This window comes from Chelon labrosus (genome assembly GCF_963514085.1).
Source record: "Chelon labrosus genome assembly, chromosome: 17".
In the NCBI taxonomy this organism is placed as follows: Eukaryota; Metazoa; Chordata; class Actinopteri; order Mugiliformes; family Mugilidae; genus Chelon; species Chelon labrosus.
In genome coordinates, this window is record NC_140350.1 from 3,829,583 (window position 1) to 3,848,192 (window position 18,610).

The window sequence follows — 18,610 nt, forward strand, 5'->3', positions numbered from 1 at the left end:
CGTTATGCTTACCTTTGACAGTAACATGGACGGTCTGGTTGATTGACACCTGGGGCTGGATCAAAACACTACACAAGTAGGTTCCCTCGTCCGCGCCCTTCTGCACGTCCGTAAGCCTCAGGGTGCCGTTCTCGAACACCACTTGACGATGATTATCAGGCAGCTGCATGCCGTCCTTCAGCCACTTGATGGAGTAATACGGGTACCCAATCACACGGCACGTTATATAGGTGTTCCTACCCGCCACTGCTGTGATGTCTCGCATGGGTCTAATTCGAGGTGGACCTGGAGACACAGGGAAGAGAGGGAGGGGATGGAGGGAGGAGACAGAGGGAGGCACAGAGGTCGGAGAAAGGTGCAGATGAGGAGGGAGGTGAAGGAGGTCATGGCAGAGTAAGGGGGCAGCCACGGGGACGGGAGGTGAAGAGATAAAGGTTGAGGGATAGAGTGATTGGGGCAAGTTGACAGGTGGAGAGGGAGGTTAGTTATGCCCCCTTTTCTAAATCTGATTGAGGATATATGGTGATTTTAGCCTAATCAGAATTTCTCTGTATCTAAATGAATATGTGTATTTTTCTTGATAGATAGATAGATAGATAGATAGATAATCAGATAGACAGATAGATAGACAGATAGATAGATAGATAGATAGATAGATAGATAGATAGATAGATAGATAGATAGATAGATAGGTGAAAGAACTATGTGAAATGCAAAGTGATCTATATTTCTCACTAGTCCCTGCTTGTTTGTATAGAGTCAGGTGTAGAGTGCATTTATATTGAAAAGCAGACAGGCACCTCTTACGTTTATGCGCGCTTGGTACTCGGCGCTACCGGCCGAGTTGCGTGCGACGCAACGATACACTCCTCCATCTCGAATGAGCGGGCTGCTGACGTTGACGTGTGACACGGTCAGGCCGTCTGACAGGGTGTACTGGCTGGTCTTGTAGGTGGAATCTCGCACGACAGGCTCATCGTCCAGCGTCCAGGTGATGGAGGGGGGAGGGGCTCCTTTGGCGGCACACATGAGGGAAAAAGGCTCTCCGGGATTCACCACCCGCTCGCTGAAGGAAGACACAATACGAGGAGTACCATCTGAGAGGTGACAGAGAAAGACAGAGGAAAACAGAGGACATAAAAAGTGAGAAGTTAGAACTTGGGTTCATGTGTAATTGTGTATATTTGTATCTGTGGCAAAACATTCAAATAAACATTGAAAGTCAACATTAATAGAAGGAAATTTCACTTTAAAGATGACGGTTTCTATAATCTCCACATACCCTCTAGCAGAATAATGGAAAAGTCCTGAGCAGTGTGGCCCTTTCGGGAAGCAAAGCACTGGTAGGCCCCAGAGTGGAACTTCTGCGCTGCAGTGATCTGCAGGGTGTCGTTGTGTTGTCCCTGGATGGAGATATGCTGGTCAGGGACGATTGGCTCCGTGTTCCTGTACCAGGTGATGGTGTATTCTGGAGAGCCCTCCACAGTGCAAGTGAAGAACAGTGTACTGCTGATGCCCGTTTTCAGATTCTTAGGAGACAAGGTGACTCGTAGTGGATCTGAGAGAAGGATGTAAGGTCAGAAAGAATGTAAAAACTGTAAAGTCTACACTATCCTTCATATTTATATATTTTCTGTAAAAAAAAAAAAGCGATTCAGTTTGTCAAAAAATATTGTTATTAAAAATTTTATTTTGTCAAATATATTACAGTTCAGTTTGGAATTTTTTTCAGCGTAAAATTTGAAATGAATTAAATCGGCTAATTGAACTTCCTCTATTTACACGTTATTATTAGCTTCTGATTTGCAAAACATCAATGACTTATCAACAAACAAAATTTAAAACCTAAGTGTCTCTAAAATCCTTAAACTGGATGTAAGACATGACACATGACGGTAATGCATACAGTAGGCGTTTGCACACACAGACAGGGAGAAAGAGAGAGAGTGCAATCAGCAGTAGTGACTCAATCAGTTCGACGGACTCATTAAAAAAGCAGCTGGAGATATCTCTTCACATCTCTGTCCACTTTTGTGTGTAAGTGTATCTGTGTGTGAGAGTGTGTGTGTGCAAATGTCAGTGAGCAATAAGGCAGCTGGTGGTGTATGCTGGGGGGCATCGTTGTGCCTCCCAACCCCCCCTCACCCTGTCAGAGTCACAGAGTGTGCTGCCATGATGTGCCCACTGGCAAAGCCTACCGCCTCTCTATTCTCTCCCTCTGTCTCGCCTCTCTTCCTTTGTTTCTTTGTATAGTTTGCACAATGTACATTTATCTCAGCCTCTCTTGTTATCTTGTTATTACATTGTAGATAATGTCATTCCAGTACTGTCTGGATGTCTGCTCGCCCCTCACATGACCCCTCGTCTTTATCTCTGTCTTCCTCAGCTTCCTTCTCTCTGATAGTGAATAGTGCTGGCAGCTGTGTTATGGAATCAGCCTCAATGAATTACTGCCCTGTCTCTCTCTTAAAGGCCTGATATGATGGGGCATCATACAGCTCACACACATGTTTGTTACAGTCACTCTTGAGGTGCAACTTACATGTGTGCCTCAAACCAAAAAAAATGGAGTTCATAAATGTGTCTGTCTGCCAGGCCGATACACTGAAAAGACAGCGTGGGAGTCTGTCAGGTTGTTGTGAGTGTGTGAGTGTGTCATCGTGCTCACACACCTATAACGTGAAGCTGTCCAGACACCTCCTTTGAGCCAAAACTGTTGGTGACCTCGCAGGCATAGCTGCCGCTGTCCTCCTGCCTCAGGTCACTGATGGTCAGCCCTGTCAAACGCCGTGTCCAGCGGGCATCTGAGGGCAGCGAGCGACCATCTTTCAGCCAGCGAACGGTGGGGCTGGGGTAACCTCCCGCGATGCAAGGGAGCTCAATACTTTGGCCTGCATAAACCTCCCCTGCTTGAAAACTGTCCAGGATGGTGGGTGAGGACTCGTTGGGGTCTGGAGGGCAGAGATGGGGTTACATTTTTTGTCAAGGCAAAGAGGAATATAACAAAGAGTAAAGTGACAACACCAAGCTGCTCACCCATCACAGAGAGCCTGGCTCCATTGCTTTGCCGCGTTTCTCCACTGTACTTATGTTTGGTGATGCAGCGGTATGTGGAGAGGGCATCCTCCTTCTGGACATCAGAGATGTATAGAGCCCCAAAGGAGGTCAGTGAGAACCTGTTACCTGAGAAAGACACATTCAAAAAATATTAAATTTCTCAAACGGAACACAAGCAGAAACGTCCATTAAAGGAACTGGAACAGTAAAAAAAAACGTTCCACCTCCCTCCCACTCTCATACTTTCTTAAGATGATCACTCTGGTACAGTTCCATTGTGCTTAAAGCAAAACCGTATTGTTCTAAGAACAAACAGCTGCCTGAACAGTTGGCACTACCTGCCTAATAATGCTGCCTCTCAAAAGTTGGCACTCTTTCAAGACCTGGAGGACACACAGCGGTCACTTACACCACGCATAGTCAGAGCGTAGACAGATTTACTATCTCCCTCTACACACAATATATAACTCTTATGCACCACACTCTCATCTTCACACTATCTAAAACTAACCTTAGCCCCAATGTGCCTCTATGTGACAGGAGATGATCTCAGGAAGACAAGTAGAAGTAAGATAGAAATCAGTTTAGTTCCAGGTGTGGAATCGTTTATTATTCTCAGCATACAGGAACATATGCACTGTCTTTCACTTTCTTTTTCCCAAATGTCACAAGACCCATTTGCCCCAACTGACACATTTGTCATTTCAAAGCTCTACTGAAATCAGTGTATCGCATAGATCAAGGGGATGTACTTTAGGTATCATTGTTTGTGATTTCGTGTTAACAGGCTTCAGCCAATAAAGTCATCACACCTTTCAACAATCTAGTAATTTTATCCATTCTACCAAATTAAACTGCCATTTTCTCCATAATTAAAAAGCGACTTTGATCCCTCAGAGTGGAAATAGGATGGCTTTATTAGTGTGATGTATTTTCTTAGGGCGGGGCGCCCTAACATCCTGATTACAGAAAATATATCATATTAATAAAGCCATCCTATTTCATGGGACCTTTAAACATATGCAACAGCAATTACCTCACAGCTCACTGTAAGCGTGATTCAAAATGGCTGCCGCTGTACAGTGAGGTTAGTTTATAAGCATAAATTAATAAGCTTTAGTTATCACATGTGTCTTTAAAAACCAAACTACACGGCAGCAGCTGAACTGGCTGTTTTTACATGCACCTGTGTGTTTATCAGCATCAATATTTTATCTACAAGGTCTCTGTTTGTCAGGGTTGCTGCAGAGGGTTGAGCCGACGTACTGAAGGTAGCAGTTACGGACTGTGCATGTGTTTGCATCCAATATACCGTGTGACCTGAGAGGAGGCACAGGCTGCAATTTCACAGCAGCCTTTGTTTGCCCCCCAGAATGAAGCCTTACAGGATAATGAGCACTTTAAGACTGCTACTCCCACAACACCGACGACTTGCCTGTCACAACACTCTGACATAGGCAGGGCGAGACAGAGAGAGAGAGCGAGAGAGAGTCAGCTGGATCTGTCAAAGCAATACTTTCTGTCTCTGTCTCCAGCAGACGACTGAACTCATTCCATCTGCATCCTCTGAAAAAAAAAACCCACTGATTACACAATCACAATATTCCTCTCACTATCTGTCCATCTTAACTGAGTGGTTTGTTCATAGAATCAGTCTATCTTTAGTTGACACTCTTCATGTCTATGTGTGACCCCTCTTATCGTCTGTCTCACCCTTTTCCTCTTTCTCTCTCTCTCTCTTGCCCTGTCTCTTGCTCTCAGTCTCTAAGCAGAGTGGCAGACGGAGTAAAATATTAATTACTAAATCCTAAATCACTGCTCCCTCAGCTTTTATTCATGCTGACTTGACTAGATAACTAGAAATAGAGCAAATGTGAATCATACACACATACAGCTGCAGCTAAACATGCAGAAATCTATGAATACCAGCAATCTAAGTAGAGCTGATGGTGTTGCGTAATTTTTTTCCAGTTGTGTCTACTTCATATGAAGTACTTGACATTTATACATAAACCTTTAATTTGTCCTCGACTTGAACCTGCCTATGTTCCCTTAGTATCTAAGAACTCGTCTCAAATATTCATGTTGTTTCATTTAATCTGGATTAAAGACATGAAGGTCCTAACTGATGACTGTTTAGAAACCGCTGAGCAAAGAATCGCACCAAAAAACACACAGCTAAAACCGAAATACTGGGATTTAATCCTAGTGCAATTTTTGCATTTTAAGAAGAATCTGTTAGTAGCTGTGCATTCGAAGAACCAAGAACCATTAGATAAAAAAAAGATCCTTTAAAAGCCATCTCAGAAAATGTTAAAGGTTAAAGTCTTTTTTTTATTGAGTATAAATGAATCTTTACAGAGTCCTCTCACCCGAAAAAGAAGCTCTTTGAAAGAAGCTGCATCGCCTAGAGGACGGAGACATTGTTGGCGCTCGTGTGAGTTTGGTCAGTCTCAATGAGATGCACTCATGGAAAAAACTATTGTGTAAAACTGTTCATGATTTTCGGATGCAGATGGGGTCCAGACGGGAACTGTTTTAATTTTGTTTTGTAACTACTGGTTCAGGAAAATTATTATTGCAAAATGTTACAGTATGTATCTGAACAAGAAGACACAGTATTTCATCTGAACAGTACATACATCGCCAAGAAAACTTGACTGTATTTTCTTCCTCCTAACAAAAACAGATATTATCCTACACCCTCCCATACCTTTTCCAGATTTTTATTTTTGTTTTGTTTTATTTGAAATCTATAATGTTCTTACATTCAGATAAACTACGGTAATATAATTCCACAAAAAGAAACATTAAAGTCTGTATTTTGAGGCCTATAATTGCAATTAGCAGAGCCACTTGCTCTAGCTGACTACTCAGTAGTGTTAAACTGGGTAACTACCTTGTGTATAACCTGTAATGTAAAAAAGAGGGCATTACTCAAATGAATGTCCCTAGCAAACCTCTCTTGTGTAATAAAGGTTTGCTTTCACTTTATTTTTTAATCCGCCATAATACCAGCAGCCTCATAGTCACAGAGCAGACTAGACAAGCTGCTGCTGTAACAAATTCCAAAGAGGGGAAAGAAAAAGGGAAATAATGGAAGTATAAATGTGAGAGGGAGAATAGGACAAAATAAAATCATGACATAGTCTATAAATAGGATATATACTGTAGCCCGTGTGTTTCTGTGCACCGCGTGTGCGAGATTGTAGCAGCCTCATTTTCTCACATGCAAATGAAGGCGTCGGCGCAAAGATAACGAGGCCCATATTTCCACCTCCTCAGTGGGGCCATTATTTATTGATGTTCTGCATCTTTCCCCCTCCCTCCCACTCTCACGCTTTCTTCATCCTCTCCCTGTTGCTAGGGTCTTCCCACAGCCATCCTGTTACGATTTCGGTGTACTTCCAGCAATTATTAAAGCGCAACGTGTTTACAGTCATCAAGGACAAAATAGTGAAACCCTCGGTGTAGTGTGAATGCAAAAAGTGTACCGACAAACTGCCTGTAGAAGTCGGTAAATTAATAGAAAATATAGGATCAGTGTGAAGTTGCTAAATATAGCTTTTTACATGCAAGAACGTTTGTATCCAATCACAAATATTTAACAAAAATTAAGTTCAGAAGTTTCAAAGACAGTCTACTTCTCCAAAGCTAGGCTAAAATACTGGACCATTAAGTGTTTCATGAGCCATTTGAAAACTAAGATGGACTTTGGTACCCTCAAATTTAGCTCTTGGAAGTGGATCTGACCTACATGCTTTAGATGACCAAATTTCCACTCTATCTAGATTAGACGAGTCTATCTGAGAAGACAACCATTTACATCTAATAGCAAGAATTATCTTAAGCAAAAACCTGCCCAGGTTTTCATGTGTACAAACAATGAAATTTTTTTTTTTTAAAAAAGGTATGAACATGAAGTACTTATAGTTCTGAATAAAATCACTGGTGTTCCTTTGGGATTTCCCTGTATGGACCATATCTAATCAGTTTGGAAAAGGCTAATGAGCTATCGAACGCACATCCCGGTTTTCCTTCTGGCGGATCACTACAATCTGATCCCTGGAGTCCTCGTCTTACTCAACGCTGTTGATGGTCAAAGGCAGTGGTTCCTTGCCTCGAAGGGCTTTTACACTTAAATGAAGGTTAGTGCTCATTATGACGGTTATAAGGTAGCACAAGGAGAAGTCAAAGGTATTTGTTCTTTACAAATGGACAACAATATAAACTGTCACGGAAAAGCCAGGAGCACCATGTTTAACCATTAAAGAGATACGGTTGAAAGTTAGAAGACGGATGGAAATTGATTTAAAACAACTACTCTTATTCTTGAAAAGAAAACTGGGAAGTTCTCACCGTCCTTGCGTGCGTCATTTGACTGAGGTTTTAATATGAAACATTATGCATCATAGCTGTAGGGTCGTTCAGGGTTTGTTTTGTAATGAAACTGTGAAGGAGACATTTATTCTAAAAATTCTTTGGCGATGTAAATTGAACGATAAAAAATATGAATTTATTTGACAAACATAACACAATCTAATCTTGATAATAAGCAAATATTTTGCTAGAGCCCTCTAACTGGCAAAGGTATGATCTCCAGATTTCCCCAAAATACCCACAAATGAAGCGGCACATACACGAACGCCAAATATTTATTAGGCATTTTAATGTGACAAATAAGTTCTCTTGAGCAACAGATTGATTTTGAGATAAGTATAAAGATATACTGTATTCATGGTTTGACTTAATAAAAATTGCATTCTGTATCTCTGCCTTATACCTCTGCTCTGTACGGCAAGTTGCGGAGAAGAATTTGAAAGAAGGTGAGAAGACAGAGGGGAGGAGGAGCGGATCAAAGACCTGTGACTGTCACAGAAAGAAGACGAAAGAAAAAAACGCAGCGTATTCCGGAGATATTCTCTGCAGTGCCGGAATATGCTTGGTGCTCACAAATGCAGACATGCAAGGCGCATACACACACTCGTACACACAGAGAAACACCTACCAAGCTTTAAATAGGACAAAAAAATATTTCCCTGCTGGCACAAAAAAATAATAAACTATGTGTTAAAATTAGCACCACGGAGTCCATGAATGTCAGTAATCCAGTTTTGCAGTGGAGGAATGTGCATCATCGGCGGAATGGCTTGAGTTTGATAACAAGAATGAAGAGAGAATGGAGACAGGAGGAAGGGGAGAGCAGAGAGAAAGATGGAGGGTAAACTGGGGAGGTGATAACAGTCCATGTCTGTGTTCTCCACTCCTTTCAAACCTTTATGCAAAAAGGGGTGTTACATCTGTATTCAAAATGAGAGCCCACTCCACCCTCCGTTTGCTCTCTCCCCTCTCTCTGCTGTGTACATTAAAAGCCCAAGCAGAAGCAGGTGTCAGCCAATTAAATATATACACTTTCCTGGCTTTTATTCTGCTGCACACTTACTTAACATCTATGAATGGCGCCCTCTTAACTCCTTTCAATTCACATTCAAAGCAGGTTTTATTGGCACAACTGATGTGTAACAACCAATTGTGCAACGGGAGCCCACCCCGCTGCATCTTCTCCATGAAAGAGACTTTGTTAACACGACCAAACTGTTCAGACGGAGCATGACTCAATCTGTCGGTTAAGGCTAACACTACATGAGCAATATCTGAATCTCAGCATTCGGTTCTCTCTTTTTTCCCCACTCTTTGTCACTTGTTCATTTTCTGGGAGCGGGTCGAGATGCAGGACGGTGAAGAAGCTGCAGCTCTGTCATGTTTTCATTAAAAAGCCACGCTTCACTGTCTAATCCTAACTGCTGTCCTCTTTCCTAACCAATTCTGACTGCTTACCTCATCTTTCAATCACGTTCGCCCTGCACTGCCCCTTACCACTGTGTCATGTCGTACATCAACTCACAATGAATACAGAGTACGCTGGAAAGTTGAGGGGACAGAAGGGAAGAGGAGACGAACAACGCGGCGGTTAAAGAAAAGCAGACAGAAAGAAGGACGAGACAAAGTAGACAGAGCGAGCAGAGTCCAGTTTCCACTGCGATGGGACCACGTCTCTTCTGCTCCACTGACTGCTCTGTCCCAATTTGCCCTGTGTGACTTTAAACAGTAAACACTGGGGGAGGGGATGATGCGAAGGGGCCGATCAAGAGCCTGAATGGACCGGCGGATACAAACATAAAACCGATCATATGCAAAAGACGTCGTTTGTGTAGCTATAACTCAACACACCACTGCAGAGGCGCTATGCCCCCCCCCCCCCCCCCCCATAAAGCCATCCTAACCAGACAGCCCGACGATGCTGCATAAAGCTAAATGGACCATCTCAGATAGAGGCAGCGCTGAGGAGATTAAGCATCAGTAGAAGCATCAGAGGAAACGAGGGATGGAAGGGAAAGAGGGTGGGCGGATAGGAGAGAAATGGGGAGAGATGTAGAAATTGGACTCCATTATTCATGACGTGTGTTTCATGTGCTTGGTGACATCTGGGACAGCAGTGATAATGAGAGTCCCGGGAGAGAGCAACCACATACACACACACACACATATACACACATCCCAATACACGGCACCATGCCGAAGCGTGCCACCATGGTCCAAACACCGACCCTTAACTGGATGTCCCATTAACTCCTATTGAACTGTTAATTGTCTGTGCACTAATGCTCATAAAATGGAAGTAAGTCCGCACGTTTTCAAAAAGTGTCACTCTGTGAAAGTAAACATCCGGCGGCGGAAAGCTCTCACCCCTCCACCTTGTTTTGATTTAGTTGCAGATAAGAGACGTTTTGGATATACGGTGTGTGTCTGCCGTCGAATTTGTGTATGTGCGAGTGTGTGTGTGAAGCAGTGCACTCCAGCTTAGCCCATGGCCTGGGGCAGTGAGCTGCATTAGCAGGACTGAGTGAGCGGCCTGGTCCCTCCCTATTAGAGTGCTGGTGGCAGAGGAGTGTCACTGCCCAGCATGGATAGAGAGAGAGAGAGAGAGAGAGAGAGAGCGAGAGAGAGAGGTCATAACTGTTACACACACGCGCGCACACACTTTGTTTACCAGAAAGGACAACTGAGACCCCTAACAGCATGTCAAATTACTATAAATGCACTCAGAATCAAAGTATCAAGTAACACAGTTTTCCGTTTACTCAAATTTTGCACCAGAGATTGCCACCCAAGAGCTAGTAATCACTGATTTGAACAATCCCTGATACAGTTACTGCCTTTCAGTTGTTCAATGGTGCCACAGAAGCATTTTTCTAAATGTTGCAATTCCACAATGTAACTCTAGTGCAAGCTGTAAAAACGTTACTCAAATAAAAATATGCTGAGCTAATTTTAATAACTATATATTGTACTTTAGTTCAGTGATTGGTCATTTACCTGCCTACACAGTCTGAAGCTGGTGGCTAGGGAGAAGACCTGCTCAGTGTTTCAAAACGAATCAGCTCCACCTGTGATTCACTGTTCAGACTATACTTGTGAAGGCATATGACCCAGATGACCATATAGAGATTTGAGTTAGGACCTTCTGTTCTGTCTGTACTGATTTTGCCACAGTCCAAAGGTTAGGTAAACCAGACACAAACTGGTGTCAATGATTGTCTGTATCACCCTGTAACTAACTGAGGACCAGTCTATGAATAAGATCTGGCCTCAGTACAAATGGGTACAGATGATGGTGGGATATCGCCTCCTATGCAACCTAATAGTGATTATAACTGATGCTGATCATCAGTGGTGCATTTAAATACATCTTGTTTTTTTTGTATTTTAACACCACTGTGCCTTGCACCCTACCTGTTACTGTGCCTATCACAAACTCATAAGTGTATGTCTTATGACCAAATTTCATGCAGCAGAAACTTCACACATCACTGATACACTATATTACCAAAAGTATTCGCTCACCTGCCTTTACTCATTCTATGAACTGAAGTGCCATCCCATTCCTAACTCATAGAATTCAATATGATGTCGGTCCACCTTTTGCAGCTATTACAGCTTCAACTCTTCTGGGAAGACTGTCCACAAGGTTGAGGAGAGTGTTTATAGGAATTTTTGACCATTCTTCCAAAAGCGCATTGGTGAGGTCACACACTGATGTTGGTCGAGAAGGCCTGGCTCTCAGTCTCCGCTCTAATTCATCCCAAAGGTGTTCTATCGGGTTCAGGTCAGGACTCTGTGCAGGCCAGTCAAGTTCATCCACACCAGACTCTGTCATCCACGTCTTTATGGACCTTGCTTTGTGCACTGGTGCACAGTCATGTTGGAAGAGGAAGGGGCCCGCTCCAAACTGTTCCCACAAGGTTGGGAGCATGGAATTGTCCAAAATGTTTTGGTATCCTGAAGCATTCAATGTTCCTTTCACTGGAACTAAGGGGCCAAGCCCAGCTCCTGAAAAACAACCCCATACCATAATTCCTCCTCCACCAAATTTCACAGTTGGCACAATGCAATCTGAAATGTACCGTTCTCCTGGCAACCTCCAAACCCAGACTCGTCCATCAGATTGCCAGATGGAAAAGCGTGATTCATCACTCCAGAGAACGCGTCTCCACTGCTCTAGAGGCCAGTGGCGGCGTGCTTTACACCATTGCATCCGACGCCTTGCATTGCACTTGGTGATGTGTGGCTTGGCTGCAGCTGCTCGGCCATGGAAACCCATTCCATGAAGCTCTCTGCGTACTGTACTTGGGCTAATCTGAAGGTCACATGAAGTTTGTAGCTCTGTAGCAATTGACTGTGCAGAAAGTCGGCGACCTCTTTGCACTATGCGCTTCAGCATCCGCTGACCCCTCTCCGTCACTTTACGTGGCCTACCACTTCGTGGCTGAGTTGCTGTTTTTCCCAAACGCTTCCATTTTGTTATAATAGAGCTGACAGTTGACTGTGGAATATTTAGGAGCGAGGAAATTTCACGACTGGATTTGTTGCACAAGTGGCATCCTATGACAGTTCCACGCTGGAATTCACTGAGCTCCTGAGAGCGGCCCATTCTTTCACAAATGTCTTGTTTCACAGTCTGCATGCCTGAGTGCTTGAATTTATACACCTGGGGCCAGGCCAAGTGATTAGAACACCTGATTCTGATCATTTGAATGGGTGAGCGAATACTTTTGGTAATATAGTGTATTTGCAAGATACCGTCACATTGTCTGTGCAATCCTGAAATTTCATATTGGGCTAAAAGAGTTCCAGCTCAGACTTGTCCTAGAAACAGTGACTACTATTTGCTTCATCTTTGTATATATGCTCAATTGTTGACTGAGGTCTTAGGAGAGTTTGACTGTAGAGAGAAACAGAGGGATCAAACAACTCATGTGCCGCAAAAACGCTCAATTATTGACTTGTTTACACACAACATTTCCTATGTACACACTAATCCACAAACAACAGCTGAGACATTCCACGCCACCATTTCCCTCAGACTTCCCTATCACGTGAACCCCACAGCAGCGTTTCACATTTGCTCACTCCTCCGTCCACCTTCCCTCCTACTGCAGTCAATCAGGGCCAGTGATCGTCTGGCCTTTATGTGTGTTTGGACAGCTAATAGTGAGACCGATCAATAGGTCTGATTGAGAGGTCATGTAGGAACATGGCACTTGGCTGACCACTAGGGATTCCCATTTGATCTTTGATCATATGTCTTCATGGTCTCTGAATGAGCAGCTGCATTCACGGAAACATTGTAAAATTAAGTCTCTCCATCACATAAGTGTAAAATGTGACTCTCTACAGCAGAATAAATCACCAAGAACGAGACTTTTTTAACCTTAATTCAAAATATTTGATTTTTGCATGTAGTGCACCCTTTGTTATCTGAAAATCAACTGCTTTTTTTTTACATTGTAATTAGATTTTTCTTCTTAAACTATCCTATTATATTTGATAGAAACTGGATGTCCAATATGGTGTAATTGCACACTGACCCAACTAGTGAAATATTAGAAATCCAGGAGTGAAAAGAAATTGCTTTTTATAATGACAAAACAATAGGGTGAAAATCTGAACCAAATCTGAACCCAACTTCTTGTCTCTTCCGTGAGTGGTTGAGTAAATAAGCATTTCCTTAAATACAATTTCTTAGTAGAGCCCGCTGTAATCTCCTCGCACTAATCCCTCTTTCGCTAGCCTAAACAAAAGAGTGGAAGAAAGCAGGAGAAAAAAGGGTAAACCCTCTTTACTTAAATCCTATTCCTTAACCCAATCTGGGGCACATAAACCCACCATCTCTTTTGCTCTAAGCCTTGACACAAGCCTTCCCGCTTTCACTTTCCTTAAGGACTCTGGATGTGGTTACAAGTGCAGATTAACAGCTATCTTTCACAGAACAAAAACAAATTATTTGGTAACTTTCAGTCATAAAAAATGTAAAAAGTAAAAATACCAGTGATGAGAATCTTTTGGTCACTGAATGACTGAACTCTATATGAAGACAGACAGCCTTTATAGGAACAACTTTCGAACACATGACACATGTGCTTTTTGTTCTCGTTATGTTAATTATTATGTGGCCACTTAAATGTAATGTGGTATCTGTTCATAAGTATTAACTGAAATCTCAAGTATAAGTAAATATACGGTAGGTCAGTAAGAGATTCATAATGTTGTTACCTTTTTTTACTTATATCAGATCCATTTGTGACCATTATTATAATAATTGTAGAAACATGTTATCTACAAAGTTATGCCCTGAATTCTGCAATATAAAATAATAAAGTCTACATACAAAGTTCTTAGCAAAGTTATATAGTGCTTCCCAAGAAAAATAAATGTCAAGACATGTTTTTTTGGGGTCGAGCATTCCCATAAACAATGTGAATGATGCCAAAAAGTGCAAGTAAGACTGCTGCCTTAATATTCTACAATTATGAATTGTGATGCGTAAATAATAACTTATGTCTCTTCTCTCTTCTCAGCAGCTCACACAGCTTGGCTTGAAGGGTGGCCTTCAAGAGACAGTGGCCAGATTTCTGTCAGAGTGATGTGCTCGCAGGGGCTTTCCCATCTCTCTCTCTTACACTGAGTGACACTGATACACTGATGCACTGTAAACATGCCCGTGCCGCACGTATGTGTACGAGCCTGTGCGCGTTTGATGGAGACACAAAGAGAAAAAAGGCAGGGGAGAGCGACAGCGACAGCGGCAGCAATAGAGTGTGCATTTCTGTGTTAAGTGCACGTGAGCAGGCGCGTGTAGTAGTGTGTAAATAGTCAATAATAGCCGACACTTGTCAGCCCTCTGCTCTGTACACACAAAGCCTGTGGTTGGGCCATTGTTGAACTCCGCCTCTCCACACCACCCCCAACCCTACATGCCCCCCACAACTGGGCCTCTCAAGCAGAGATAATTACGCCTATTGTGCCCCTTGCACACACAGACAACACGCACGCACGCACACACACACTTGTTTGTGCTAATTAACACACCCACTCACGTGCCTACTCAACCTAACTGAGTAAAAGATGGCTGCCAGCACCCCATCTGTTCCTGCCCTGCTCTCAGTCGCTCTCAACACACTGGGGCAAATGTGAGAGGGGCAAAAATATCCAGAGAAAGTGAAAGAGAAACTGAGAGGAGAGAACAAACTGCAGAACAAGGTGGTGTTGACTTACTTAGCTGAATTGGAGGGTGGATTTGTGAGAAAATAAAAGTACATTTTCACCTCTCTGTGTTGTTTTTATCAGTCCCCAGGCAGATCATTTTGCAAGAAGCTGCTCATTGTTAAGTTTTGGTGTAAGCGCCATACGCTTGCATATGTATGTACATAATAGCAGCACCTTCATCTGCATGATTTAGTCCCCTACTAACCCCCACCACATGGCCTGCTGTGTGCCACATGGGACAGAGGCAGGGGTAGATGAGAGAGAGGTGAGAGAGGGATGATGTGAGACCCAAGGGTTGGGGGAAAGAGGGCGACTGTCAATGGGGTTATGTTTTAAGAGCCCTGGGGATGCAACGTGCTCCCCGTCCCCTTCCTCTGTCACACAACGTCCTCATGCACCCAGGCAGCCCGAGCACAACAACAGGACGGCCGTCACACAGCAGAGCAGACCTCCGCCTTAATGTACCCCGAGTTAATGTTTAATGAGCACTCCATATTCAGGTGAAATCTGAAAATGGCTTTATTGTGTTAAATCTGAAGGCTGAGTATGTATGTGTGTTGGGAGGCTTGTATGGCTGTACATACTAGAAGTGAGTGTGTGTGAGTGTGTGTGTGTGTCAGACCAGTGTTTACAAGAGTCTGCGGTGTCCTAGACAAGTGTATCTATTAATGTATTCCTGCTCTGAGTGCACAAGAACAGATTTACAAACAGACAAGGTGTCCTAACACACTGCTGCTCTCCATGAGGTCCCTCCGCCTTCGTCACCTCTCTCCTGCACCTGTGTGGAATGTTAAGACAATAGCTTTTTAATTAATGGAAAGAAAACTGGAGTATGAATGTGTGGGAAAGAAGGGCCGCTACTTATATAATATACAAAATGTGCTGTGAATTTGTGTGAAATGAAGTTTTAATATTGCATGTAGATTCTCCAGCCTCCAAACAACAGTCGAGAAACATCTCGATCATGTACATGTATTATGCTTCTGATATAGTGCAACACTGCAATGGCAATGGTTAGTCAATTAACTGAGTGACTGACATTTTAATTATCAGCTATTTTGATAATTAATTCATTGCTTTTGTTTGCTGCTAAATTGACAGCCCAAATATCTGTTTCCAGCATCTGGAATGTGTTTTTTCAGTATTTTATACTTTATCCAAGACAAAGGTTGGTTGTTTGTTTTGTTGTGTGTTTTTTTTTTTTTTTTTATGTGGAGAGCGGAAGCTCACCAGAATCACCATCAAACTATGCAAATTAATCATCGTACTTACTGCAGCTTCCTTAACCCACAAATTGACCAACTCAACAGTAATTTTCTACATTTTTGTGTGGATGTGTGTGTAAATGGATGTGCATTGTCGCTTCTGTTAAACCCTCTGACATCCAGCAGAGACCCGAGGGGCAAAGAATTGATCCGTAATGTAGCCTGTAAGTGACCTCACCACCTGGTGACTCCCATTAGAATCCAGGTCTGCATTAAACCCTGATAACCCAGCATTTACACAATTCCGGGTTAAACACAGGTTAAATTAACCATACCATCAACAAACCGCTGTACATATGTGCAAAATGTATTTGTAGCTTTTTTCTATTCTCGTCTATCTTCTTCTATTTCTGCTTTTCAGCACTGGTTTTATGGCCACGAGTATTAAATCACTGTGCAAATACATAAACAACACCAAACTGTGTGGCAGGTGGATTAGATGGAGCATGGTTGGGCATCTTCTGTGGACCACCATGTGGCTGCAGCCATCTGCTGGTCCAGTCTCTATTCATCGGAGCCACTCATTAGCTTTCTGCTGGTTAGACTGACGGCCTCGATCTGCAAGCTGAACCCTTCTCTGTGTCCCACTGTTGTTTTTATTCCCGTCCACAAACCCTCCATCTCTCTGTCTCCGCTCCAGCTCTCCTCCTTCAGATCACTGCTCAGAGTGGAGTGGGCGTCCATTGTCTCATGAGGGTCACACACACGTGCACATGCACACACAAAGCTTAACTACAGGGATGGCATGGGACAGGGAAGTGAGAAGGAAATAGGTCAGTCTGGTTGCACCCCTCCCCTGTTTAAACCCCCTCACTGTCCTGGCTGGACGGGAAAGTGGGACAGGCAAGGGGACACATACACACATAAACACAAACACACAATGCTCCAGATGGGTAACATGTGTGTTTGACAAAATGGAACCTGTTGGGGTTCAAAGGGCATGGCTGCGGTGTGTTATGTCATCAACTCAACCTTCAAATGAGTATGTGAGTGTGTTACTGATCAGAGTCTACATACAATCACTCCTCTATTTGCAACAGGACCCTTTCTTTTTCTTGGTGGGACGTCAGAGAGAGAAGGGAACTATGGTGGGATCAGCTGGTCAGTGGTGGCACAAATGTCACATCAGTGAATCACTACTTTTGATGGTTGACTTTAAAGAATAACAACAATAAAAAACTGAGATGAGCTTAACTTTGGACAAAGGTATCTCTAACACTCAGCCATTTGTGACTGAGATGAAATGTTGAATAGACGTTGTGTGTGTGTGTTAGTTGCAGCCATGTGACTAGCCAATCAAAGCCAACTCTGAGGCAAAGAGTTCAAAGATGGTTGAACACTTTGAGTCGCTGTTTGCAGTGGATTTCAGCAGCTGATGGCTCTGTTCATCAACAATATAACATATAGCATCCTGGGCAGAGTATTTGCTACCACAGACACAATTAAGGATCAACATGAAGGTCAGTGTAAATCAGTGTATATAACAGAGAGTTTGTCAGTTACTAAGATATTACACAGATATGTTTAATGATTGCACCGCTTCTTGAATTGTAAAAAGCAAGTAACAAGAATTATGGGATTAATTTGTTTGTTTAAAGAGAGCACATATGTAAACAGGTTCATGTGTTATGTGCACACCTACATACTGGATTTACTCACTCACAATCATCTGCACCATGCCCTGCTGTGTTTCTTAAGCCAAGCTGAAGAGGTTGCGACAGGCAAGACATGCAATCAGCCACTCACTTGCATGCTGAGCGCTTTCAGTCACAAAATCAATTTTAATTTTCACATCTTCATTAGATTTATCCAGACAGTCCCTTGCTGGCCAAGTTGGGGAAGAGCGAGGAAGAAAGCGAGTAGACTGTCAGATTCCCTGTCTCACTGATGTCTGATGTCTCACTCTGGACTGTTTATATAACCACATGTATCTACTGTATATAGATATTCACTGTTCGTGTTCATATTTGCATCTCTTGAGAGTGCAGTCACAATATTCATTTTATGATCTGTTTCTGCAGACTGCGTTGATTGGCTGTAAGGGTGACGAGGTCACTGTGTTGATTATTGGGTCAAGGTTGTACATAGCCACACTGTGAGTGTTTGTGTCGCAGGAAAAACGAATGCTTAGTTCAGTGAGCAGCTCATCGTGTTCAGCATCTGATCCTCACACTCACTGCTCATCAACTGACCTATATACCCCTAATTACACACAGCGGCCTCACGACGGTATACACAGGAACACCCCATACATAGGATATGCACACTCCCTAACCAGATCTGCTATTTATGTTCAAGAATCATGGGCAGTCATATTGTCACTCAGACACTGAGAACTCTTAACATAAATCCTGAATGAGAGCAGAGGGAAGGCAAAGCAAATCAATCAAAATGAGTGGATTAAAATGTAATTTGAAAACAACAACAAAAAAGCAGAAACTCTTGGCAGATAGATGTGTATCTACACTATGAGGTGTTTTCATGAATTTTCCTAAATGAAAGTTAGAGTGTGATCTCATAAAATTATTTAGTGATAGTTAGTAGCTGCAACAACTAAACCAAAAGCATTGTTTTGCTTGTTAACAAAGAAACCACAGTTTAACATCAATACAAAGTGGGCTGTAATGTATTTCCTAAATGTTGCAACTTTGGTAAGTTAGTAACAGAGAACAAAAGAAATT

The 18,610-nt window shown here is 42.8% G+C and overlaps 1 protein-coding gene across 2 annotated transcripts in view; it reads right to left on the reverse strand.

Annotated features, from left to right (window-relative positions):
* Window positions 1-18,610, reverse strand: part of LOC311501981 (cell adhesion molecule DSCAML1-like) — a gene marked incomplete at both ends in the record, with an annotated part of 46,950 nt that overhangs the window by 15,256 nt on the left and 13,084 nt on the right. For both annotated transcript variants that reach the window (XM_084564062.1, XM_084564063.1), the window contains 5 exons: window positions 13-285; window positions 801-1,097; window positions 1,283-1,558; window positions 2,673-2,951; window positions 3,037-3,183. In XM_084564062.1, the coding sequence (XP_084420188.1) occupies window positions 13-285; window positions 801-1,097; window positions 1,283-1,558; window positions 2,673-2,951; window positions 3,037-3,183 (1,272 nt within the window). The remainder of the gene's footprint in view (window positions 1-12; window positions 286-800; window positions 1,098-1,282; window positions 1,559-2,672; window positions 2,952-3,036; window positions 3,184-18,610) is intronic.